Below are 27,470 nucleotides of genomic sequence, written 5' to 3' on the forward strand. Positions count from 1 at the left end.
CGCTCGCGCCTACTGCAGCGCCATTATAAGTGCTAAAGTGATTTTTACTCTTGTCACTGGCGGCATATCATTTGCTGCACTTTGTTATTGCTATTTTAGTACGCTAAATTGAGTTAAAGAGCGTCGGCGCAGCCTGCTCTTTATTCAGCGGCTTGTTTTAACACTCGCGCTCTTTGTCAGCGTACGCTTACGAACTCTTATACGTGCAGGGGTATTGCCAGCTCTTTATACAGCTATTCAGCGAACTGATCGCTAGCGGTATTTCCCCTGTTTTGTGTGCGGTGCGCGTATCTCTTGCGCTCTTTAATTGTATCTGCATTGCTGCTTTCATAAGTTTTTGTTGTTAACGTCATTTTGTTGTTGTTGTTTTCTTTGTTTGTGTTTGCAGCAGTGCGCTCGCACAGCTAGCTGGCTGGCTGCCGGCCGGTATTTTGGATTGCATGTGAGCGCCTGTCAAGCATGTAGATTAGCTAAAAGAGTAGCACATAGTGGAGCTTTTGATTTTATTCGGTATTTTTTGTTGTTTTTGCTTTATTTATTTTTTTCGATTTTTTTGTTCAAATAAATGTCGGCTTTTTTTAGGTTCTATGACAAATTTCGCTGAAGCTTAAATTTTTTCGTGTATAATGCGCTGTATAGCGAATGCTTGTTGTTGCTGGCTAAGTGCTTGTGTAGCAATCGAGAAATATAGACATACATACATACATAGTACATACCTAATACAACTATATATGAACATATGTACATATGTAAGTTTGTTGTAATAGCTTTTAAGTGTTAAGTGATAAAATTTCGGATATTATAATGCACATACATACATACATATGTATATAAATATATGTATATAGACAAAGCACTTCCGCAGCTGCTTTTTTGGTAGGCGTTTAAATTTAGAAACTATTTAAAGCTGATTTAAAAACATTTATAGACTTTTCTATACGTTCATACATACATATCTACATACATATATGTACATACATATTTCTCCACATAGCCAAGCACCACAAATTTTCATCTGATAATAATTTATTTATAATTTTATCCTTCAAAGTTCAAAGTTTTGTCAGCTCGCCGTTTATGACGTGTACCTTATGCTTCAGACGCCTACGTTACGTCAGCTGTTTTGTTGCAGTTTTTTTTTATCAGCAACATTTGAAGTTTAACCCGCCCACCCACTGTGTCAATATGGCGGCAGCAGTGGACACAAAGCTGCTGCTAAGAGCTTTTAGCATGGCAAATGTATATGCATACATATATACATACATACATGCATATAGGTATATATTTTTGCATACATACATACATGCATATATGTATGTACATATTTTCATATGTTTTGTCAGTCAGCTGCACGCACTTATCGGCTCAATAGCCTTACGTGTGTTTGGGGGTAGATAAGCAGTTGTCAGCGCTGCCAAATAGACGCTTAATTATCAGATTATCTGATCTATTTGCTGCCTTGTTAGTTGTATTTCATAATTTTTATTGACAATTGCGACAATTGTGTTGCAGGTTTGCTGAATATAATTTTTTTGTTGTGGTTACACTTTTGTCACTTTTTGTTGAAGTTAAGCTTTTGCCACTTTTCTTCTATTTTGGCTTTTCACAATTTTTGCTGTTATTTCTTCAGCGTACTTAAGTGATTTTTTGCTTAGTTTTTTTAGCTAAATTTTTGCATATTTTTTTAACATAAATATAAGTATGTACTTATCATATGCTCTTATGCTCTTAGAATGTTCTGAGAACCCACCCAAGTTGATTTGTATAGCTCCAAACTGCTAATCTTAAGTGATTGCACGACCTAGATCCTTGTCGCTACACCACTGAGCAATTGAGCTCTAGCTTTCTGTGGTTTAAACTTTTCAATTTTACTTCTAATGTCTGCCAGTTGTATTCTGAAGAGATCCTTCATCTGTTTTGTAGGCTTTCAACCACAATGTAAGATTAGAATGCTCTCATTGCTAATATCATTTGAAGTTTTTCTAGATCTTCAAAACAAAATCGAAATTAAAAACTTGTTACGAGTTTTCGCTATCAAACTCAAAGAGATGGACGTGTATGATTTAGATTTTGGAAGTACTTCCTCTACGATTTTGGAGCTTAAAGATTTCTTTGTATCACACATTTGAAAGAACTTCATGGAACGTCCTTCACTTTTGATCTTCAAGTCCGCTTTTTGAGTTTAAGCATCTTTTTTGTATCGTAAATTTTGAAACTCTCAAAGTACGGGAGTTTTATTTTGATCTTCAAGCATCGTCTGATTGATTTAGATTTTGGAAGTACTTAATAAACCTTTGATCTAAATCTCGGAGTTTAAGATCTCTTTTATCACACATTTGAAAGAACTTCAAGTCGACATTTGGTTTCCTAAACACTTTTGGTATCTCTGAGCTTGAAGATCTTCAAAGCACGCCTCTTACTTTTGGTCTTCAAGTCGTCTGATTGAGCTTAATGACCCTTTGGTATCTCGGAGCTTGAAGATCTTTTATTTTGATCTTCAAGTCGTCTGACTGAGCTTAATGACCCTTTGGTATCTCGGAGCTTGAAGATCTTCAAAGCACGCCTCTTACTTTTGGTCTTCAAGTTGGCCTCTTGAGCTTAAGGACTTTTCTCGTAACTTGAATTTCGAAGTTTTTTACTGAACGTCCGCTAATTTTGATCTTCAAATCAGTTTTTTTAAACTCAAGCATATTTGAACCTCCAGCTTAGCAGCTCTCAAAGGAATATTTGGAAAATGTATGTATGTTGTTACTACTTGTATGTTGCTAAAAATTGAATTTCGTTACGCGCTGCCAACGAAAAGTACAGTCAGCTGCAAGGATACATCAGCACTCGCATCTCCTGTGCTGGCAACGGAAAGAAAGTTACATACGCAGGCAAAAAAACGAAATTGCAAACAAAACAATAAACAAACAAATAAATGGGAAAGTAATGCAAGAGCGACAGATGCGCGGAAAGCCAGAAATGGGAACACATAAATGAGCTGATGACCGTCTGACGCAGCGAACTGCATACGCCGACTGATTGCATTTGGCAATTTGGCAACAACCCCAAAATGCGGCGTTAAAGAAAGCAGGAAAGGGCTGCGCGCGCTGCAAAGAAAGTAGACCGCCACAAAAGCCGTGTGCGCCGGCACGCAGGAAAAGGGAGAGAAAGCATTTCGCTGATAAAATTGCAATTTGCAACAGCAGGAGCAAACCGCGCCGAAATGTGTGGATTAAGCACAAACGAAACGAAGCGGGCAATGCGCTGGTTGGCGGCATATGAGTGTGCAGTTTGCCAGACCGATCGGCCGATTAAGCTATAATGCAATTTGTTGTTGTTGTTGTTACCTGATGGTTAGAAATGTCTATTGAACGTACAAAACCGATATGCATGCCATTTCGACACAAACAACATTAGCGCTCGCTGCAAGCGGCTGTTACGCTCAAGTGCCGACGCGGTGTAAACAACGTAAGCGCTTACGTTAGCTGGTTGGCGCACGCAGTTGGCCGAAATTTACGAAATTGTCTAAATATTGCTATTTATGCGTATACAGTGTGTCGAGCCGACAGTCGACTACCAACAGCGACGACGCGCTGAAGCTGATGACGCTGCGAACGCTATCAAAACAGCCAAATCGCCACTTAATCGAGGCCAATGAACCGCGCCGCGTAAAAACAAGGTGGAAAAAGTGAAGAAAGCATACATATTAATGTACGTATGTACGACGAAAGCAGTACAAAATATTGTGGCTGGGCTCACAGTGCTCGGACTCGAACTCGAACGCAAACTCGGCCGCGTACTCGATTCCGTCAGCCAGCCACTGTTGCTATTGCCGTTTGGCCATGACAGTTGCGTTTTCGGTTTTCGGGTTACTACTTTTTTCTTGGCATGTCAGGCAGCCGGCCGGCCAGCCAGTCCAACATGTATATGCGTATGTACTATATACATATATGTACATTTATATGCTTTCGCATTCGCATTCCCTTTTCATTTTGGTTAACGAGTTTGCACAATATTTTCTTGAACATTTTTGTAACTTGTCTGTTACCGTTTTACTACCACCGGCATCTGCGTTCACAGCCCCCGCCGTACATACATACATATATACATACATATGGGCTTATGTATGTAAGTAGCTTAAACCGTAATGCGTATTGTGCGGCTCCGGCTCCATTAGTGTGCTGCGTTGGTTAGCCAAAGCCGGCTGTTGGCGCACATGCGATTGTTGTTATAAGCCGCCAGCTGCACAAACATTCGTCTACATACATATGTACACGTGCATCTGTGCTGGATTAAGTCTGGTTCATTTGTAGCGGCTAATGCTGCGAGATTAAGTGTCATCGAAACGAGCGCAACATTGCTTGCGTATTAAGAAATAGAAACGGCATTATATTACGGTACGCATTGTGACCTCAGCTCTATTGTGCCCTTTCCGCTTTCCCAAGCGCCCACATGGGTGCAGCTCCCAAATAAATTCCGGGCTTTTGCTAGGCGCCATTGAGGTAAAAGTGTTCTCTACTCGAATATATGGATCTAAGATTATCTTGTGTCCACTATGCAAACTAGAAGCAGTTGCTTCGGAGTTTCCGACTCAACATTCTGATAAAGTCCACGATCTTTCTTGGCGGTTTGGAGGCAATGTGCTACTGTCTCGTATATATGGATCTAAGATCTTTTATCTTGCGTCCGCTACTCAAACTAGAAGCAGATGCTTCGGAGTTTCCGACTCAACATTCTGATAAAGTCCACGATCTTTCTTGGCGAGTTGGAAACAATGTGCGAGAAAGTAGGATATATGGATCTAAGAGCCATTCCCTGCGTCTTCAGAACGCTACATTGGCTAGAAGCCTAAATGCTAAAGATGCTCCGGAATTTCCGACTGATAAATTCCACGATTTTTCTTGGCGGGTTGGAGGCAATGTGCTTCTAGCTGGATTATATGAATCTAAGAGCGGTTGCATGTCGCAAAACCCACAAACTACAGGACCTATGCTGAATAGGTGTTTCTTGTGCCTTTCGTGCTTGATATAAATTACCACAAGTCGCCGCAGTTTAAGTATGTCAAGTGGGTGTGCCGCTAAGCGCAGCGCACTCGCTAAGAAAACTGTCATCTCTTGAGAGCTTCTTTGAAGTATCTACTCGTGGATGTAACGCGACATGCATAGTTTTTGGAAAGAGCTCTCTATGCAACGCGAGCGCATTTCCATGCTATTTGCCGGCGCAGCTATACTAGTAAAACGTAACCTTCAAATATGCGAACCCACACATTTGCGCGCAAATCCTTTTCAAGGTCTGCACCGCGCAGGCGTACATACATACATATGTACATATGCACGTTAGAGCTAAATGCGGCGTTGTGTCGAGCTCAGTACAGTAACTTGCTGCAATCAAGTCCCGTTTGGAGCGCGTACAACAAATAAGCAGCTGGATGGGATAATGCGCATGACCAATTTACACACACACACACACTCAAACATATACAGAGGAATAAGCGCTTGCTCACCTTTGCGCTGTGTATTTAGGTCGTTTGTCGGCCGGTGCCTGTGTGTGTGCGTTTGTGTATGTATTTAGGACATGTCGAATTCTCGGAAATTTCTAATGAACTAACAAATAACATAACCTATAAAGGCAAGCAAAGCGCAGCGACAAAGGTAAGGGTACGGTGTGACAGCAATCAGTGCATACCAAGCGCCGTAAAAATGGACTAATGCGAGTATACGACGTATGTGAGTGGAAAAAAATATACACACATACACACATACACACATACATACATATGTACGCATGCGCTTACAGCCAAAAATGCATAACGAGAAATGTATAAATATACATATGTACATATGTATGTATGGACCGAAAAACCGAACTCGCCAAACTACATTAATAACAACAACACTAAACGCACATAGCAGCAAAGGTGTCCAAACAGCAGTCAAATACGCGATGACGGTGGCGGCGCTCAAATTCATAACCTAAAACAGCGTAAGGTATGCGCGGCGGCAAAGGATCACATTGCTTACAAAAACAATAATAACAAAACATATACATACATACATACATATGTATGTACAGCGCTGCCAGCACATTCGCATTTGGGATGACTGGATGCTGCTGGTAGCCGATCGGTGTGTGTGCAGCAGCCGTAATTCAAGGTTAAATTTTTATACCTTTCGCTTTGTGTTGCTGCCCATAACACGTCTATGCATGTGTGCATGTATTTTTAATGCTTTTATTTTCGTTTTCTTGGTCTTAATAATATTTCGGCAATAGAAGCTATGCTTGTAGCAACAAAAGACCATGTGAATGCGTACATACATATACATTTCTATATATATATATATATATATATATATATATACATATATATATAGTTTGTATATATGTACGTATATTGAAAGCAGCGTTGCTTATGCGGGCATAACACACCCGTACTACATACAAATGTTTTTATCAATACATACATACATGTAAATATGTATGCATATTTTGTGTATAATGAAGGCGTGTTAGCGTATGCTGCCGAATTTTGTTGTTCAGGTAGCGAGGATATACCAAGTTGCAGCACAGTGACGCCGTCGTGCTTACTTCGTAGAGGGGTCATGCAATGTGAAAACCTTAATAAACACAGCAAGCAACTTATACAGTAGTCTGAACCTCTTATAAACTCATAGTAGACTAGAGGACCCGCCCATGTTTTACTGTGGCTGATACATAGGTAGTACTACTAATACCATCTATATGATTTCTATTAGTTAGATTATAAATATTAGTTAAGGAATAATCGCATTTTTAGTGAAAATGAATCAAAAAGCATTTCGTGCGTTAAGAAAGAATTGGTTTTTGGGGTAAAAATACTATTGAATTTGGGCTGTGCATCAGTGAAATCAATCGAGGCCAATCGATTGTCAGCCTGGTGGACTGCATATTAAGAAACGGTTCTCAAGCGTGGAAAGACAAAAAAATCGGCTGGCAAGGTTATGGCATCAGTCTTGCAATGCTTCGAAAAAATTTCTGTATATCTCAAATTTTAATAGACCTTTTTATCAACACTTCTTTTGCAATTTTAAATTGTCTGTCAAGATACCCTCTCCAATAGTTAGCAGGTATGAAAAAAATGTTATAGCTACCCATAGATGTATTGAATCACCCAATTTATTACTTAAGAACGAACAACTCTGTCCACGTTATGAAAACTTGTCTACAGATGTCGCCTTTTACTTTGGCATCGTTTTGTTTATTGCACGTTTACGCCAATTTAAGGATTGAATATTGGATACTGCGATGGTAGCGCAATCTATCGGTCAAACATTCCAAAATTAGTAATTGATTACAAATGAAAAATTAATTAAAAAAAACATTTTCCAGTGGACCATATTGTGAATCTAAACCATTCTCGAATCTCCTTGAACACACACAAAAAATTGCATCAAAATCGGTCCAGCCGTTTAGGAGCAGTTCAATTACAAACAAACGTTCAGAAGATTTATATATATATATAAAGATTTCGTTGATGTTCGATAAAAAAAGCTTTGATTTCAATGTGAACTTTGATTTCAATAGTAAGTCAACTTAAACAGCTGACAGTAGCAACTTATCAAACAGTCTCTTTAATGCAAAATGCATCAGTATAATTGCCAATTGTAGAGTTTTGCTCACAACCAAAGTTGAATTACCCTAATAAATTGATAAAAGTCCAGTAAAAAGACATAAAATATTTTTCCTATACATCAGCTTTAGTAATCTCTATCTCGCGTTGTATAACAGCAACCGTAAGCCGGTTATAGGACACTGGAAAATGCGATTTTATACTAAAAAACTGCTCAGACAGTTTTATGTTTGCGCAACTGAGTTTGGTATTGTTCGAACATGCGTCCAAGCTGCACAGCAGCATAGAGAAAATACGCAATTTTTTACATATTTTCTTCTTCGTTATACTATGTAGGCGGAAACGCAAGTTCAACCGCTTAAAATGTGCATAGTGTTGAACCTGATACTGTAACACCTAATTTTTCCGATCTCGTGTGAGCCCAATGTTCGAAAATAACGCTGAAATAATGGAAATCAAAGAGCCTGGCTGCAAGCACTTTTCCGATTGCCAAAGAACTAAATATTACACAAAAAGCCGTTTGGAACCATTTAAATTGAACTGCACACAAGAGGTAGCGCATTGTAACGCTGCCACACGAGTTAATTAAAAGAAAAGGTCTTGAACGAATCGCGATGAGCCGGCACAAACCGTGGCTAAGACAGAATTGACGATCAGAAAGGTTTTTCTATATATTTGATGGGATTGCCAGGGGATCCAACTACTATTACTTCTCCTCTACAATATAACCTTTAACTCGGAACTGTACTGTGTACATTTGGACAGTCTTTGGCCAATAGGAGAGGAATTGTGTTTCATCAGGAGAGCGTCAGGCCACACATATCGATTTGACTCCCCAGAAATTTTGAAAGCTTGAATCCATCCTGTAGTGCGAAGCTACCGCCATGTGATTACTCTCTGTTCTGGTGCATTGACGGTCAGCAAGGTTTTGCTTTGTGTTTTGAAGGGATTGACTGGTTAAATCTACTATATTCCCTACCCACAAATACTTAATTCGGACCTCTACTGTCAACAGTTTGACTGGCCGAAGGAAGCTAACGCTTAAAAGTGGTCAGTTTTGGTCATTCCTCTAGGAGAGGAATTGTGTGCCATCTGGAAAACGTCAGGCCACAAACATTGCTCAAAGTTGGTGCTAATGAAAATCAAGACATATCTTCATACCAGCAACTGCGGAAAGGGAGAACTGTAGACTTCTCTTTAAATCCTTTTTAATTCGGATTTTACTGCAACTACATCGATCTAAGCAGTCCCACTGCACTTGTGTGGTTATCACGGTTAACCCCCCTGAATGCGCCGCCACTGCGCACAAGGTAGTGTTGTCTAAAGTGGTACGAACTTGGTGTTGCTAAGTGAAGGTAGCAGATGTAGCGTTTATAGTCAAAAGGCAGGCGCTGTAAGCACATTGCAAATCCGTGAATTGGACGCTAAGTGCGAGCAACCAGAGCGCCGAATGAAATGCGAATTTTAAGTTGACGAAGCGAAAACCCGCAAAAACCAAAAAAAACATAACAAATATGCAAGCAAAAACTACTGAACGGCAAAGTTTTATTAGTTTTGTGGCGTGTAGAGGACGCTTACGGCGCAGCGCAGACAAGATCAAGCGCAATAAATGAATGAAAACGTCAAAGCGAAGGCAAAGAAGCCGCGCTGAATGCTACGCCGAAGCGTAGCTGTGTGTGCGCATGCGCGCAAGAGCGCCATAACCATCCAGCGACAACAACAACAACAACAAAAACGCAAGTAGCATGAATTTTTGCCATGTTATTGCTGCCAATAGCTGGGAAAGGTCACGTACAGTACGTATGCGCATACAAATTCATAACGTGTCCGAGTCCAGCAATAACAACAAACAAAAGCAAAAACACCGTACACAATAAATCATTTCTAAGCACTTTTCTAACTGAAATACACAGCGCACAAAAGCAGTGATTTGCGAAACGGAAATTGCTTTGTCTCGCTGAGTGGGTGTTTACGCGCGCGCTTCCTGCGGAGATTTGCACACGGCGCAGCGGCAGCAACAGCTACCTGCTGATTGAAAACAGCAGTACCCGCCAAAACATATTGCATCCTGTAGCCGTGGCTGCAGAGTACTGCGCTGGCCGACTTGAATTCTAACGCCGACAACAAAACTAAGTGTATACCGTATTGCGGTTATTTTGGCTGCTGGCAGTAGCTTGCTTCAATTAATGCGCACTTTGTTAGTATGGCATACATTGTTGGAAAACCCGTTTCAGCCAAACGCTGTGCGCTAGCGTTCTAAGCGTTATATGCGTCTTTCCTGCGGCTACTGCTGACGTCTTTTGCGCTTTTGCATTGCCGCCAAAGCTTTTGCATACCAAACTTGGCCAAAAACAAATCGATTTTCTAACACAAAAAATGAAAAACAAAAGCAAAAACAATACGCATATTTTATGCGGTTTGCGGCTCCTATAAGCCGCTTTTTAGCGTTGATGTTGCTGCTGGTTTTGACCGCAACAACGCTCGGTATGCGCGCCGAGTTTCTCAAAATTCCACAGAACTCAGCTAATCTCGTATTTTATTATTAATAACGTTGCTAATTGTGTGCTGCATCGTTTATTGCCATCGCGCTGCGCAGCCGATCGCCAAATTGCTCGCATTAGTAGCATTAGTACTAGGTATTTGTTTTAGTGTCAATTTGGCGCACAGCTGTGGTGAAACAAGCTCAATGCGCTGCGTTTTTTTTCAGCGCGGCGACTTGTTTATTACGCGTTTTTAATTTTGTTAAAAAAAGCGGAGAACAAAGAAACGAAAAATCAAAATTACTGTTTTCGAATGATTTTTGGTTCAAACCCTGAGTAGGGCGATAGAAAATCCCTGCTAACAGTTGTCAAAATCACTAGTAGGACTCGCACTCAAATCGGAATGGGACCGAGTTGGATCTCCATTGCCGTCTTGCGTTCAAGCACGCGACAAATGGAGCTTCCGTGCGTTTAGCAGGCGTTCTACGATGACTTAGAGTGAACGCAGGAGATCTACTGAAATACTTGCTCTTAGTAAAGTTCAGCTTGCCGCAATCGTAGGGGTTCTTACTGGACACTGTTCCATAGGCATCTGAAACATCTCGGCAGTCTTACCTGTCGCGAACCAAAAGACAGTCGAAACTGATATCAGCCGCCGGAACAAATCGTTTCTTTGAACTGTTAAGTTCTGATAATCTATTATCTTGTCGGTATCTAGTTGTTATATTTATGAAGGAAAGGAGTGTGAGCTGGATGATCCAGGCACTTTCTGATCTATTGTCCAGCCTTTGCAAGACTGAGATTGAGATATCTCGGCAGTTTTATACTCGGCGCTCCAGAAGACAGTCGAAACTGACATCAGCCTTCAACAAAATAATTGTGATAGGCGAGCCTTTGTCGAATTGTAAATTTGTTATGATCTATTATATAGGATGAATACCGGCGTTTTAAGCTGTCCAAGTGAGATTACAGTTAGGATCGACCTTTTAACTAACCTAAGCTAGTTTATTCTCTTAAATATCGGGCGATGAAAGATTTTGCGACCGCGACAGTTGAGGCGATCGAGCAGGAGGTAATCCAAATTTTGTTCGATGTTAGTGCTTGTTCTTAGAGTCAACGGTGGTTGAGAGATTCCATTCTTAGATGCAAGAAACTTCCCAGTAGATTAAGCACTCCAATTTTTGCCAGAAAAAGCCTAAAAACTTTAATATGTGAGATTTGATACTGCGACCTGCTCTCTATTCCATAAAGCCAAGAAAAGTAGAATAATGCACAAAGCGAGGCAGCGGCCTCTAAGAAAACTAACTCTTATAGTGGATATTTAAGCCGATTACTTAAAGATATTGAGATAACTCGTTGTGGAACAGCATTGGAAGTGCAAACGAGCTTCATGAGCTGAGGTCCTGAGAGACTGAAAGAGAACGGTCAATAGATTTTAGACAAGCGAAACAAAAACGAGAGAGACCAGAAGAGAGCGGCCGAGCCAGTTTAGACAAGCGAGTGACAAATTAGTTAAGCCGTTGTTGAGGCTAATTTTATGAAATATTTCTATTTGATTATGTATGCCAAGCAGTCAATTAAGTGCCAATGCAACCGTGCAAACTTCGAGCGCTGACTTTTGAATGAAGTGAAGTATGCCGAAGTGCAAATGAGAATGATGAATTATGCAGCAGGCGCCAGGAGCGTAACAAAAAGTGGCAAAAACAACTAGCGCCGGTTGATAACTGTTGTTTGGCGGAATGTGAAATGTTATTAGCACCTCATCAGCAGGCGCATACTAAATGGATTGCAAGGAAAAGGCGGCTGATTGAAAAAAAATTCAAAAAAAAATTAAAAAAATAATGAAAAAAAAATTAAAAAAAATCAAAGCAGAAATAAAAAAATGCACCGATAGGCTGTTTGTTGTTTGGGAAGTGTTTTTTGTTTGTTTTTGTATTTTGATATATTTTTTTTTGTTTTGCATTTTTTTCTGTTTTTTGCTTTTTTTTTTGCTTTGCGCTTCAACTAATTTGACTGTCAATCAAAAGTGCAATGCATACAGCTAATTTTTTAACATTACATAATCGATGGGAATCAAATGATGCGCTGCAGTGGAGGGGCACACGCAAGGCGCAGGGGAAAAATTGTGCAGATAAAAGAAATAACAAGAAAAAAATGTTTTAGAAGAAAAGCTTGCAAGCATAATAACCCTTGCTAACAAGGCAAGTGAAGGATGCGAACCAATTTTTTTGGGTTATGTTTTGTGTTTATTGTTGCTTTTGTTGCTTTCTGGCACAAAACTAAAGGCTACAAAGTAACAGTGTGCCGAAATTTTTTCGCTTGCGCACATATTCATAGCATGTGACATGTGAAGCGCAACTGTAACTCATTTGCACAAAATAAACGCACAACATGGCTGGTGTCAAAGGAGCAAATAAGCGCTACAACAACAAAGACGCAGCAAAAAAAAAAAATTGAGAAAAAAGCGAAATCGGGGAAAAAGATAAACGCACAGATATACAACTATTTGAGGGAAACGCCGTCAACCAGTCTATTTGCTGGCTTGACATGCCGCTATGCTTGAAGCTGCCAGGCGGTAGTTGAAGAGCTGGTTACGCAACAGCACAGACGCGCACGTGCAAAAAAGGCAAAGGAAAAAGCAAAGAATGCCGGCGAGCAAGTTACCTAGCGGCGGTGCTAAGTGAGCTTAGAAGCGCGTTGCGCTTAGAGCCGCGTTGTGTGTGACGCGCAGGCAGAAAGGATAAACATTGGCGCGCAAGCATGTATATATGTATGTATGTAAGACAACCACCGGCATGGCTAATGTTGGCCAAACTATGAGAGACAAATTGCCGGTAAAGCGACATAAGCGCGCGCATACCTTAACAAGTTATGTGAAAGCAAGCGCTGCGCAGCGTTATGAGCGGCAGGAGTGTGGCAGCATAAACTACTCTGCTGCTGTGCTTGCAAAATACGCAAGCAGCAAAGAGATATGCTATGTGAACTGCTGTGAAGTGCTGCAAGCAGAGGCGTTTGGTTAGAAGAGGCGTGCGGTGGGATGACAGGAAGCGCCACAGGAAGAAGGTTTTGAGAATTTCGGTTATGCAGATCATGCTGGCGATTGTTAAAGTGTGAGCTGATGTAGCTGTATGTGTCTGTGTGCTTATGTATGTACAAGTATGTGTGTCTTTAAGGAAAAAGCGGTGCGCGCGGTGTAGGGAAGGTGCGCGGAATGACAGTTTAATGTGTGTGTATGCAAGTCAGCTTAGATACTTGTGTGCGCGCTCATTTGTTTGGCGCGCCAAGTGAAAAAGATAGCAACAACACTAACACCGCATTCAAAAGGTGGCTTTATAAATACACATATATATTTTTTGCAAAAAAAATGTGCGCTTTGCAACAACAACACGAAACACCAAAAAGGATAACATGGGAAACTAGTTCGCAGGCGCACACACATCGCTATAGATCTGCAAAAGCGTACTGCAGCGTCTTAGAAATACACAAGGCAGCGCGCGCTTCCCCCTAAAGCGCTGTCAAAATTTTCGGCATGCAAAATTCAAACTCATACAGAAAATTAAACAATTAAAAAAAACATAAAAATATACACACAACTGCATATACGCGCGCGGTTCTGTTTTCTAATCAAGCAAGGTACGCCGCGCTAAGATAGCGTGGCCGCTTTTTATTTTATTTTTCTTAACTTTTTTTCGAGTCACATTTTTCGCATAATTTTTTGACGTCGCTCCCTGTCATTCCTTGGCGTATTATACGCGCATTTGTGGTTGTGTTGGAAAAAAGGGTTTGAAATATTTTTAGTTTTCCATTTGATGAAATGCCAACACAATTACAATGCGCTGCCCCAACCCCAACTGAGTGATTTGCTAAGCAGCAAACATTCGCTAACACGGCCTTTGTGCACAATTTTGCCTCGCCTGTGGGCAGAAAGGACATGTGCGCATATGAAGTGTAATTGTATACTTTTGTGTAAAAAAAATCAATTTAAAATTTCTATTGCTGTTTTTTTACGTTGTTTTCTCCTTTAGCACTTGAATTTAAATGAAAAAGGTAGTTGAAAACTGAAAAAAATTAACAAGAAATGCCGTAAAATTTCACAGCAATACACAAATGTATGTTTGGATAAAAAATTATGTTATCCGTGTTGTTAATCTGTTATCCGTGTGTGCAGGATAACTTTATTTAGCTTTATTTATTCTAAAAAACCTTTAAAATCTTTAATGGAGGAAAAAAAATTAACGAAAATGCTCTAAAATTTTACAGCAATACATAAATGTAAGCTTGAGTAAGAAATTATGTTAACCTTGTGTTTAATCAGTTATCCGCGTATTGGGGATAACTTGTTTTAGTTTTCCATATTTTAAGAAAATTGAAAAACATTAACTCACTGGGAAAACTATTATCCCAGCATTCGAAAACGTCGATAAAGCAGAAATTTAACGCAAAGTGAATATGAAACATTTTTTATTCTAATTTTTAGTACATCATTTGTTAATAACATGCACACTTTTTCTCCTAAAATAATGCGTTTCAAAATCAGTTATCCGACTCGGTAAACTTTTGAGTTTAAGATCGAAAGACAGTATACAATACATATTATGTATAAATGTAGTTTTATAATTAGTTAAAACATTATCCGAGCATGTGGATATGCCATTAATTAAATGATTTTTGTTTGTAAACTACTATCTGACTATTTTCGACTATCAAAATTTACTTGGGATAGTAATGAATGAGTATAAAGAAGCACAAAATGCATTATCCGTTCACATATCGCATTGTAGGCATGTGGATAAGCATTAAAATAGGTGATTTTGCCTCTTGAGTTGGCTTATATGCAATTTCATTGAAAAGTGTCTTATCCGTTATGATAAAACTTTATAAAATTACCAAAATTTTATTAGAATAGCAAAAGATTTATGCGAAGAAGCCTAAATTTCATTATCCATTTACATATCGTATCGAACGCATGCGTATAAACATTAAAACTGGTAATTTTTCCGCCTAAGCTGGATTGCAAAGCAATTTCTCTGAAAAGTGTCATATCCGTTGTTACTTTGACTATATTCGACTATCCAAATTTACTAAAAATAGCAATAAATGCATCTGAGGAAGCACAAAAGGCATTTTCCGTGCACATGTCACATCGAATGCATGCGGATAAGCTTTAAAATATATAATTTATTCACCTGAATTGTAATGTGAGAAATTTTAGTGAAGAGAAGCTTATCCGTTGTGATAAAATTTTAATTTTCTAAATTTGCTTAAAATAGTATTGTAAGTAATTTTATTGGAAAATAACTTTATCCTTACCCTTAAAACTCTATTAAATTGCCAACATTTGCTTACAATAGCAGGAGATGTATGTGAAGAAATGTAAAATGCGTTATCCGTTCACAAAATACATTAAATGCCTACGGATAAGCATTAAAATAGGTAATTTCTCCTCCTCCGCTGGATTGTAAGCAATTTCAATGAAGCGTGTCTTATCCGTTGTGATAAATATTTATTAAATTCCCAAATATGCTTAGACTAGCAGTAGATGTTTGCGAAAATGTTTAAAATGCGGTATCTGTTCACAATGTCTTATCCGTTGTGATAAAACTCTATGCGCTTATCAAAATTTGCTTAAAATTCTAAAACTTGTGCCTGAGGATGCTTAAAAATACATTATCCGCTCACATATCGAATTAAAGCTCCAACATTTGAGCACTTTTTACATATTACTTAATGGTGTTACGTCAGTTTTCAAGCCCAACAACTTATCCAAACCTTGCAAACGCATTATTTTCTTTTCAATAAATGAGAAAAAAATATTTTTTTTTTTGCATTGCAACTGTACTTTACGAATATTCGATGTATTATGCATTGTACATCTGTGTCCATGCTGATTTTTGACGAAGAGGGGTGCATTTTTTATTAGTTTTTCCCCCATCTGCTTTTCTCCCCACACGAAAGGATCGAGCTTTATATGCGTATGTAGGGAATACATGTGTGGGCATGTCGCTGTGTATTTTGATATGCCTAATTTATTTGTGGCAAAAATTAGCCGGTATTTAATAGACCTTGGCCTGCCTTTCATTTGCTGCCAAACAGCAGTTTTTTCGATTGGTTTTGTTTTTGGATTTGCAATTTTTAGGCTACATTCCCATTATATGCTACGACAATTATGATTTTTAACTAATAGAAAAAATGTAAAAAATGTTTGCTTTGTTATGCACATCCGTTTCCGCCGACTAAATGCGTTAGAAAGGGTTTGAGCGTGTAGCGCACACACAGTGTTGCATTTTGAAACAAAAAATTGAATCTTTTTTACTATTTTTTTCAAGTTTGCAAACACTTGCATGTAAATTTTTATTTTTTTAAAGATTTTTTTTCGGATTTTTTTTCCGAAAAATTTAAAAAATTTTAAAGTTTCAAAAATTTTTTTCCTTGAGGACATTGTATCATCTCAACTAGTAACGGTACTTATCCGCAAAATTCAAATAAGCAGTTCTTGCGAAATATAAAGCAGAATTCTACAAGCGTTTGTAAGTTTATTAGCATTTTCGTAAAAAATAAAAGTAATTCAATTAATTTGCGGAAAACTAGTTTCGGTTAGTGGCAACTACTTTTCATTTTTTTTTTGGTTTCGGTTGTTAGTAAAATGTATGAAATTTATTTATATTTTAAGAGTTGTTTGCAAGTGTGTTTTAAATACCTTGAGGTGCCAGCACCTTCCAACGGTTGTCGATCCAAAGGCGGATCAAAAATCTGTTCGCGATCTTCCTTTGACAATTCCAAGTCAGCGAACTGGTCCAATTCAGAAGCCATTTTGTTTATTTTTTGCGTTGCTTATTTACTTTTGAATTTATAAAATTTAATAACTGTAATTTTTTTGTGCGTTAGCGTAAATTTTTGGAATGTTTGCTTGTAGACTTTTTGGCTTTTCTTTGCGAAAACAAAAAACAAATACCAAACTCAGTTTTAGTATTTAAATGCAAAATATAAAATTTTAAAATATTTTCGTTTTTGTTATAATTTTGAACTGCTTGCTTTTAAATTTTGTTTTTTGTATCCAATTGTTTTGTTCAAATTCAATGTTAAATGTCAATAATTTGCCAAAAACCTACAACGAAAAAAGAAAAGAAAAAAATTAACACAAATATTTAATAAAAAGTTGTAAAAAGCTTGTAGTCAGCTACATACATACATAGTTAAAAAATTTTCAAATATAAATTTGTTTTAAATATTTTTGTTTAGCATTCTTTTTTCTAAAGCCACAAAAGCGTGTAGGGCAGATTTGCGAAGAAGCGCGTCAGAAACGAGAGACAAGCATATGTGGCTGGTTGTGGCGGGGTTAACGGTGTGCTGCTGCTCATACGTTGATAGCCATGAAGTCTGGCAGCGTTCGTTCATTCGGCGCGTTGACAATGGCAGTTTGTTAAATCACGTTTGTTGTGTGTGTTTCTTTTTATTTTCTTGCTTTGTCGCGCTAATTAATTATCGATCAAAACAGGTTGACAGCTAAACAAAGATAATAATTAAATTTGTAAAATCTTCGGAATTCGCTCATCCTAATTATCAACGGAGTATGTGTGTGTGCATGTAGAAGTATGTGTGTTAAGAAAATACTTATCGGAAAATACGCTTTAAAGGCAAGTTAAGGTTTATCCGTTGCATTATAGCATAATATCCGCGCACCGGCAGAAGTGAAAGCTTAATAGGAGTGAGAGATCAAACTATAAAGTTTTATCCGACGACAAAAACTCTTTCCAAATTTGTTAAGAACTTGTTCCAAAATAAAAATTAATATCAAAAGTCTTTTAAAACTTATCCGAAAGCTTGCTATATGGTTATAAGCCTTATGCGCGTTATCCAAGTACTGTGACAAGTTGTTTAAAGCAGTTATAAACGTTGATTCAAGTTATAATATTGTATATCGCAACAAAATAGCGCACAAAACCTTATTAAAAGCAATGCAGACGATTACTTGCTTATTAGCAATATATAAAGCCCATTTTAGATGGTTACTTGCTCATTAGCAATTTATCCGGCTTATTCAGTTGCAAATGAAAATATTTTGTAAACGTTTTTTTTTTGGTTTTTTGATTACTCGAAATTTTAGTTAAATTAAATAAATGCTATATACAATGTAAGTAGTATAAAGTCAATTTTAGTACTTTGCCGAATATTTAGTTTTATGCACTCTCGGATAATTTCATACTTATACTTTCAAGCAGTTGTAAACATGACAAATTCATTAGTATTGCTTTTCAATACATTTTAAAGCTATAACCGCGTTATCCGAAATTTTAAAATGCAACTAACTACTGTTAAATAGCATTTTTAAGGAAATTTGAATATGACGGTATTGCTTCTTTTTTTAATTGCATTATCCGAAGTTTTGTGATGCAAATCATTTTAGGTTGCTTAATATTAGTTAAGTATCCCATTCAGCGCAAATTTCGCTACATGCTTATATACTTTTAATAGTTGTCATGAAAAGCATGCTCCTTCTAAAACATTATGCTTACAAAAAAGGTTATCCGCTTATGTAATATTTTATCCGCAGCTTTATAAAGATGTTTTAGTTATTTTATTGTCTGTTTAATTGCTTTCTGGTATGATTTGATGAATTAAAAGCGTTATCCGGAGTTGACGTAAAGCAATTAGCTTACATTTAACACTTCCTTTGTATATAATTTTCATTTATGTACTTGAAAAAGTATTAACCGTTTGCTATGTGTGCATATAAATATTGAAAATTGCTTAGATAATGCAAATTTTGCAAAACATACCGTTGTTAAAACAGTTTACACTGCTTATCCGTTTGACATTTTCTCGGATAACTTGAATTTATTGCTTAGTTAGCTTAAACATACAGAAACGTTATCCGTTTGTTGCTATTATTGTTTCTAAATCAGTTTAATCCCACTTTTAGTGAGTTTTGGTGGTTTTCTATGAAATATTTCGGTACTTTGCATATATTTTTTTTGAATAACTTAAAACAATATTCTTAAAAAATTCCCCTTAAAAGCCTTTAACTGCTACTCACGCCGCAGAAAAACACGAAAAAACTACTTTATATTATATATCAGTTAACCTAACGGTTACTTAACGACAAGCGTAAAGATCAAAGCGAACGATTGGAATTTCAAAATGAATGAATTAATGCAATAGAAAAATGCAAATGAAGAGCGAAAAAGAATTCAGCAAAAATAACAAAACAAATATATGGCAAGTTATTAGTATTCGAAAAGTTAAATTGCATAGCGAATGAAACACGTACACGCTGCGAACGACATACAGGTTGTAGAAATGGTTTTTGTTGTTTCTCATCAATTTCAATCTTTTTTTCATACATAAGATAACTTTCTCTTCAAGTACTCGTATAGAGCAGCAGCGCTTTTCCTAGCGCAAATGACATCATATAAATATACATAGTATATACATACATATATATATATATATATATATATATATGTATACATTGTATGTACATATTTTCTTAGTGTAATCTAACATTATGCCCATAACAGGACCTGCATTCGACATCAACTCTCGCATGCGCCATAAACATAAACAATCGATAATTTGCTTTGACTACATACGTACATCAAATTATTCACTAATCAATTGATTGAGGTTAGAATGTGTGCGTATTTTATGAGGTCATTAGCATAATCGATGAGCATTTCCAAAAGTTTTTTTATTATTATTATTATGAATTGGTTTTTATGTGACGCTCGTAGTTTATAAAACTATGAAGTTGTGACTGATGAAGTGATAAAAACCAGTCCGATCCACTTCTAGTGTGAATAAATGCTGCGGAAGCTAACAACTACATTTTTCAAGTATTTTTACTGACTTTTTGGTCTATAAATAGAATAGTAGCAACCCCACTGTTTTAATTATAGAAACATTAAAAAATGTTAATGGAAATTGTATTGAGGAATCTTCCAGCATTTTAGTTGTTTAATGGGTTGTTCTGAAGAAAGAACAAATTTTCGTTGTATGAGCGCTGATTTACAAAACATTTCTACCAAGCAGTCGCCAAGATGGTCACAATTTCAGATTTCCGAAAAGACTTTCGAGATAAGATCTAAGACAAAAATTTTCTGCCCCGCAGTCTGTACAGGATTTGCAATTTCAGGCTCAGGAGTTCATAACATATGGTTGTTTCCGTTTCTATGTTTTATAGAAAATCATATATGAAAAAAGAACATCTAACATCAAGAAGCCAAAATTTTTAAAGAATCCAACTTCAGTGTTCTCTTATTCCAGACTTTTCACACACTTTTTCCAAAAAAAGCAATAATTCAGGTTAAAAACTCACAAAAGATCGACACACTTGGCGCTTTTATAGAGCTTGTTCTCATAACCTTTTAATGGCGCAAAATACCAAATAAGTAATGTCCAAGTAATACAATTGACAAACGATTCTTCGTATAATTTTCAATGTAAATTTTGTGTAAAATGCTATTTCAAGGTCTCCTTGGATGGTTTTTAAAAGTTTGTGTATTGTAGGCAGCTCTGTAAATTAATGATCTGAAGAACTATCTATATAAGTTCAAGGAATTGTTTTATACAGTCGATTAATTAAGTATAACTGTTAATTTCAACCAGCAGTCCCCAAAACTGTTGAAATATCGGCTGAGGTTGATAAAGTGATATGTTTGTGAAAGATCTTGTGAAAGTAGCAAAGGAAAACGCTCGCATTCAAGGAATCTCTTGATGATGATTGCTGCTAAAACCTTGAACCAATGGATCTTTTCTTTTTTTTACCTAATGAGTTCAGGAAATGAAGAATAGGTTCCAAAAATAAGCAACGGACAGCCATAAAGCTGCTATTTTAATAGTGAAAGATAACTTAACCGAATTCCGATTACCCTCCAGTGAGCTTAATTGAGCTAAGAGAACAGAGGTTGAGGTCCAAAACATGGAAATAAACCAATATGCTCATAAACCCATATTTATTGTAAACTTCTAATTATGAATACGAGTTACAAGATACTAAGGCATTGAAAAACTGCGCCATCTTAGTCAATTTCGGATGCTTATGAAAGCTCTATCAGTAATTCATAATTCCGCGCTGACATCTTCCGAGCTTAAGATGAGAGAATTAAAGAACTGTTTCATCTTAATCAGCTCCAGATGCTTATGAAAGCTCTACCTGTAATTCTTAATTCCGCGTTGACATCTTCCGAGCTTAAGGTTAGAGAACTAAAGAACTGTACTAGCGTAGTCAGCTCTAGATGCTCATGAAAGCTTTATCTCTAATTCATAATTCTGGGTTGACATCTTCTGAGCTTAAGACGTTAAAAAACTCAATGGCTAGTCGAATACTGTCTCCGACCATCTTGGAAAGCTGGTATATATACAATGAGTTTCATCTCTCCGATTAATTGAATGAACTTGTTTTTCTTTTTTAATTTCGGGAAAGCGGGTTTTTAAAATTTCAGCGGATCTCAAAACCATTAGCTAGCATTACAGGATGTTATTTGAACTCCACGGAGAAAGAGTTGCGTTCTTTCTTGGTTATCAGTTCAATAAATCTACTAGCAATTAGTATATGAGATCTTAATACACCAAATATTTTAGTGTTTTCTACCTAGAATGGTATCCTTCCAGATTGCGAAACCAAACGATGGTCGCCAGCTAGTGTTCATCCCTTAGAGCTTGTAGGGAGCTTTAAGCTACATGCAACCAAACGATGGTCGCCAGCTAGTGTTCATACCTTAGAGTTTGTGGGGAGCTTTAAGCAACATGAACTTGCATTTTTGTAATACTTGGGCCGGTATTTCAGGAAGCTGCTCAACCTGCGGACGTATTTCCAACATGAAAGAATGCAGATCGGCTTTGCTAATGTGCGCCAGACACGTTAGCTAGTCTCTAATCTATACGATTTTGGGTTTTTGGGTTTCTTGGCTCTCAGCGAGCGGAATCTTCTTTAGTGTGAGCTCTTTAGTACTAAGAAGGATGAGAACGCTCGTTAAAGGGCTTTAGTAGACATTTTTGTACTAATCCAACAGCTCCTAGTATCATATACATACCTACATATGTATAGTATATATGCTCAGCCGAACGCCAAAGCGTATGAAGATATGCAGTAGAACTGATAACGGCAAGATCGGCGAGTTAAACAGATGTTTGGGAGGGTCTAAGTAATGAGCATGGGAAACGCTAAAGCATTACACATACACACAACAACAAAATATCTAATATAACACACATACAGGCACATGTGCAACGCCACGATATCACAGGGGCAAACGCATGGGGTACATTGCCAAAAAAGTGCACCTCTACATTCATAAAAGCGCAGGAAAGCGCAAAGCAAAAGAAAAAAATAATAAAAAAAAATGGCAAGCAAGAGCACGAGTGAGCGCGCCTGAGAGCTATGGAGAGCTGGAGAGTTGTTAGAGTGCCGCAATTTAACAAATTAATGGCTGGCCGAAGGAGCGGTTGGGCGGACAGACAGGCTGATGAACTAATGCCAACCAGCAGGCTGTGGCGGCTGTGTGCTGCGGAAGTGACATGGCTGGGGCGGAGAGTGGATTAGGAGGGCGCTAAGCAAAGCAGTGAGTGCCAAGCGCTTGGAGGGTAGCGAAAATTAGTGCAAAAAATTTCATAATGCCGAAGTATCGTCGAAGTCGCTGCTAAACACACATACAAACAAACTTAAATGCATACACGCACCACATTAATGCCAAACAAACTTTTGGCAGTTGTAGACACACACGCACAGGTTTGCTGCTGCTGCTGCTCGTTGTTGCTGCTGTTGTAGCCGCGGCGCCGATTACTGCTTTTGATTGCGCTCAGATCTCGGGCGTTTGTCGCTTTTGTCGTTCGCTTTTGCTGCTCGACAATCGCGCGCAGTTGTTGTTGTTGCTGTTACTGTTTTAGCTTAGCATTTACCTTTAGCTATGCGTGGCAGTTGTTGCTGCTGCTGCTGCTTGTCGTTGTTTTTGCACTGCAGTTGGGAACTTTCCGTCGAATCCGAAAAAAATTTCAAACTTTTTACTTGACACTTTTTGTACTTTTGTAAAACAATTTTTTTGTTGTTGTTGCGCTTGTATGTTTGTATTTTCTCACACGATATTTATTTTATATTTGCATGAAAATGGTCCGAAAAATGTGCACAAATTTCTTGCTACGATTTGTTGTAATTTTTGCGCACAAAAAAATGTCACAGCAATTTTTTTTGTTGTAAATTTTTATTTTTTGTTTGTTTCAAATTTTAGCGAAATTGAAAAATGATGAAAATTTTTTTATTGGAATTTTTGCGTCGTTATGGAACATTTGACATTTACGTTGACTTGAATTTGACTTTGTCCAAAGACCAAAAAAAAAATTTCAAGGGGAAAAATGATGATAAAAAATGCGGCTGTGTAAAGACAAAACAAAGTAAATATGTATTAGAAAAAATGCTTGAACAAGAAACTTTTTTTTGTGTTTTTTTGACTTTTATTGCTTTTGTTTTTGCGTTTTTGGTTCAACTTGTTACGTTGCTAATTTTTTCAAATGATGTCAGCCGACTGAGTTGGTCTTTTCGTCAATTTTTCTATGTATATTTATACGTGTCTTTTGCTTGATAAAATGAACGTGATTGCTTGAGCGCGTACATGTCTTAGGTTGTTACGATAACGGTGTTTTGTTTGAATTTTGTTTATTTTTTTATTTTATTTATTTATTTTAGTGTTAAATTTTAGTCAGTTATTATTTTAATTGTATATTTAATAATTTTTTATGTAATTTTAATTTTTTATTTATTACATTTTATATTAAATGTATCAATTTTAGTGTTGCCAGATTAAATTTAATAATCTTACTTCAAATATTTATATTTTTATTAATTTTTTTTTATTAAAACAAAAATAATTAAATTATTTATAATGCATTCATCACTTTGGCGTTGCCAGTTTGTTTTTTATTAATTATTTATAATTATGTAATTAATTATTTTTTGATTTTGTTAGTTTTGTTATATTTCTTACTAAAATAAAAAATTTAAATTAAATGATTTAGTTCTCATTTAGTGCTGCCAGATCGACTTCATAACACTAAAATATTTTAATTTTATTTTAACAATTTAAAGTAGCCTCAATTAGTTCGATATTTTTATCTTAGCTTATGTATCTGAATAAACAAGTTTTAAATAAATTGACATTTCTGAACAACTTCAAAAGTATAATTTTTTTATTAAATATTTTACTATAATATAGTTATGCCTCAACTCAACATAGTTATCACAATTTTTGTGAAGTTTAATAATCCAGCTAAATTATTATAATTTTTGAAAATATTAATATTTTTTTAATATTATTTTTTGTTTTAAAATTTTTAATTCCATATTTATAATGAAGTTTTAATTTCAATTATAAAAACTTTTTTTTTAAATTTTTTTTAAATTTTTTTAAATTATTTTTTGTTGTTTATTTTATTGGCATATCAACAAAGCATTGAAAGTAACATTATTTTAACTCTAAAATATAATATTATTTTTTAAGTGAGCAACAATTACGATTTGATTTTTCCAATTTTTTTATTTGAATTTTCAACTTTGATTAAAAATATTTTTATTAATTTATTAATACTGTCTTACAATTTATTTTTTTATATATTAATTTTTGTTTAATTTTTTTTAAATAATGTTAATTATTTTTTTTATTTTTACTTTGGTTTTAAAATCTTATAATATTTATTTTTTTTCTCTCTCATAACTATTACTTTAAACAATATTATTAAATTTATTTATTCTCTCATAATTTATAAATTTATTTTATATTTGTTTTTGTTTTTTTATTTATATTAAGAATTTATTTAAATCGGGTTTATATAAATATTTGTATAAATTATTAATATGGTATTATTATTCTCTCTCTTATCGTAAATAATAATTATTTATTTTTTTTTAATTTTCAATTCTTTAATTTATTAATTTTTTTTTAATATTTCTATTATAAATATTTTTGTATATTTGTTTTATTTTCTCTCATAAATAAGTAATACTTTAAACAATATTATCAAATTTTTTTGTTCGCTCTCACAATTTTAAATTTATTTTTTATATTTTTTATTATTTATATTAAATTTTTTTTAAATATTTTTATATATTAATTTTTGCTTTCTCATAATTTATAATTTTCAAACTGCATATTAAGCATAGTTAACAACCCTTTTTTATTTTTATAAATTTTTTTTATATTATTTTTTTTTTAATTTTTTCTTTAATTTTTTTTTAAATTTTATTTATTTTTTTAATATTTTTTTTAAGTGGCAGTGCATTAAAAACTCGTTGTACACAAACTGTTAATTTCCACGTTTTGCTGCTTGAAATTGTTTATTTTTCTTAATACGTATAGTTTACAGTGTCTTAGTTGCGTAAAAATGTGCTTAAAATTGACAACAAAAAATTTAACACTTTTTCCAAACACTTTGCACTTGTCTTTCTGCCAATGGCTTGGCGCCTTTCAGCAATTCATTTATTTATTTGCATTTTTTTGCTAAATTATTTATTTATTTTCAAACAATTTTTTCAGTCATTTGTTGTTTTTTGTATTTTTTTTTTTAATTTTTATATTTTATATGCACATGTGTGCGTGTGTATTTTTTGTTAACAACAAACGAATTAAAAATAGCGAAACGCGCGGCACACAGTCTTCGTTCATGTCGTTGGAGTTCGTTAAAAAAGCACACAATCGTGTCGGCGTTGGAAAGTGTGTTTAGTATATTTAAGTAACTAAAGTAAAAATAGCAATAAAAAAGCACAAAAACTTTTTTGCTCGTCTCGGCTAGCTGAGCTGCCAGCGGTGTCTTTAGCGGTCATTTGACAGGCCGTGCGTCTTAGAGGCGATCAGTCAGTCAGTCGGTTGGTCGGTTGGTCGGTCTAATTTGCTCTTCGTCTACGTCGTGATCTTGGTCTTGATTGCGGTTTTGACTTTGCTTTTTCGGTCTTTATGTCTTGTATTTGTACTGACTTGCGCACTCCGGCTCGTCGTCTTCTCCGTTGCTTACGGTTAGGAACGTTTTCAGACACTGACTGGACGGTCGGCGCTTGGCTGTCACTTGGCCAGGCGATTGCCGAAAATATGCCAACAACAGCAGCAACAACAAGCAGCCCAAAGCTCAAGTATGCCTTTGAAGTGGTATGCGTAAGCACTCAAACCAACTGTTATATGCGCGTGTATTGGTGTCGCATATATTTTTCATGTTCACTTTGTTTAGCTAGCAAAGTTTTGTATAGGCGCATCAAAACAAATACAACAAATACAAGAAATACACCACACACACACAAGCGCATACCGCCGTACCACATTGTTGAGCGCGCTGAGCAGCTGCTTGTAAAAGGCAAAAAAAAAAAATCGCCAAAAGCAAAGCAACCAAACAAAATATGCACACATACACACACACATGCATATTGCCAAAAAAGTTTGAGCGTAATTGCTGCTGCTCGTGAGTTTGGTTTATTTCTGCGTTTATTGCACTCAAAAAACCGTTTCGCGTCTTGGAGCCAAGTGTGAGCTTACATGTGTTCATGCCATATTAGGCCGTACGCCTAAAATATTGTCGCATGTGTCAACTTATGTCGTTCACGCAGGCGGCGTAATTGGTTTTTGTCGCCGATTTTATTGTTGTTGTAAGGATATTTTTATGCTTTTTTTGTTGTAGCAGGCTAGTTACATTAAATTTTCAATATTTTTAATTAGTTGTCCACGTGTCGCGTTGCGTGCGGAAGCGCAGAAGGCGAAAGCATTGCGACAACCGTGTGGATATGAAACAATAATTCTTCGATAGTTTTCAAAAATTACTTTCCACCAATCGCATTTCGAGTTCTTCTAGTTTTCTTCTCCGCGTTAAAAAAAATACAGAAAGTCTATGAAAAGTCGCTGTCAAAGTCCTAACCTAACCTCGCAATCATGCTTTTCAGTAAAAATCCATTAAGCGGTGAGACCTAAGCACTTTTCCATAAATACCAAACAAAAATTACCGAAATGTGGTATCTTCATAAAAGCTTAACGACTGAGAACATACTGGTATGATTTGAACATCACTTTTAGTACCCCAAAAGCTTGCTCTTTTTAATTCATAAATAACGGTTGTCCGTGGTAATCACTTTTGGTAACCTCAAAGCTTGCTCTTCTTGTCTTAATATCACTTTTTTATCAGAAAAAGTTCTGCTAATGTTATTGGAAAATTAGATATGATTGAGAAAGCTTCTTAGTCTGACGAACCATAGTATTTTATAGTCAGTGTTATCTTCTCAGAATACTAATTACCCCAAACTCCTTAGCTTGATTAACCAAATAGGTGCTTCATAGCTCACAAGAGCTTATCCGCTTTAAGCAAGATCCCGCGATTATGGTGTTAAAAGCTTTGTGGCTCAAAAGAGCTGATCTGCCTTAAGCAAGATCCTGCGA

General features: G+C 36.2%; 1 protein-coding gene and 1 long non-coding RNA gene across 2 annotated transcripts in view; one reads left to right on the top strand and one right to left on the bottom strand.

The window, feature by feature from the left end:
* Positions 1–16,977, bottom strand: part of LOC126760422 (insulin-like growth factor 2 mRNA-binding protein 1) — a 46,100-nt gene extending 29,123 nt beyond the window's left edge. Inside the window, exon 1 of the mRNA XM_050476033.1 lies at positions 16,769–16,977. Coding sequence (XP_050331990.1) covers positions 16,769–16,881 — 113 coding nt within the window. The 5' untranslated portion in view covers positions 16,882–16,977. The remainder of the gene's footprint in view (positions 1–16,768) is intronic.
* Positions 1–27,470, top strand: part of LOC126760423 (uncharacterized) — a 132,932-nt gene that overhangs the window by 46,073 nt on the left and 59,389 nt on the right. The window lies entirely within an intron of this gene.

Source organism: Bactrocera neohumeralis, chromosome 5 (assembly GCF_024586455.1).
Source record: "Bactrocera neohumeralis isolate Rockhampton chromosome 5, APGP_CSIRO_Bneo_wtdbg2-racon-allhic-juicebox.fasta_v2, whole genome shotgun sequence".
Lineage (NCBI taxonomy): Eukaryota > Metazoa > Arthropoda > Insecta > Diptera > Tephritidae > Bactrocera > Bactrocera neohumeralis.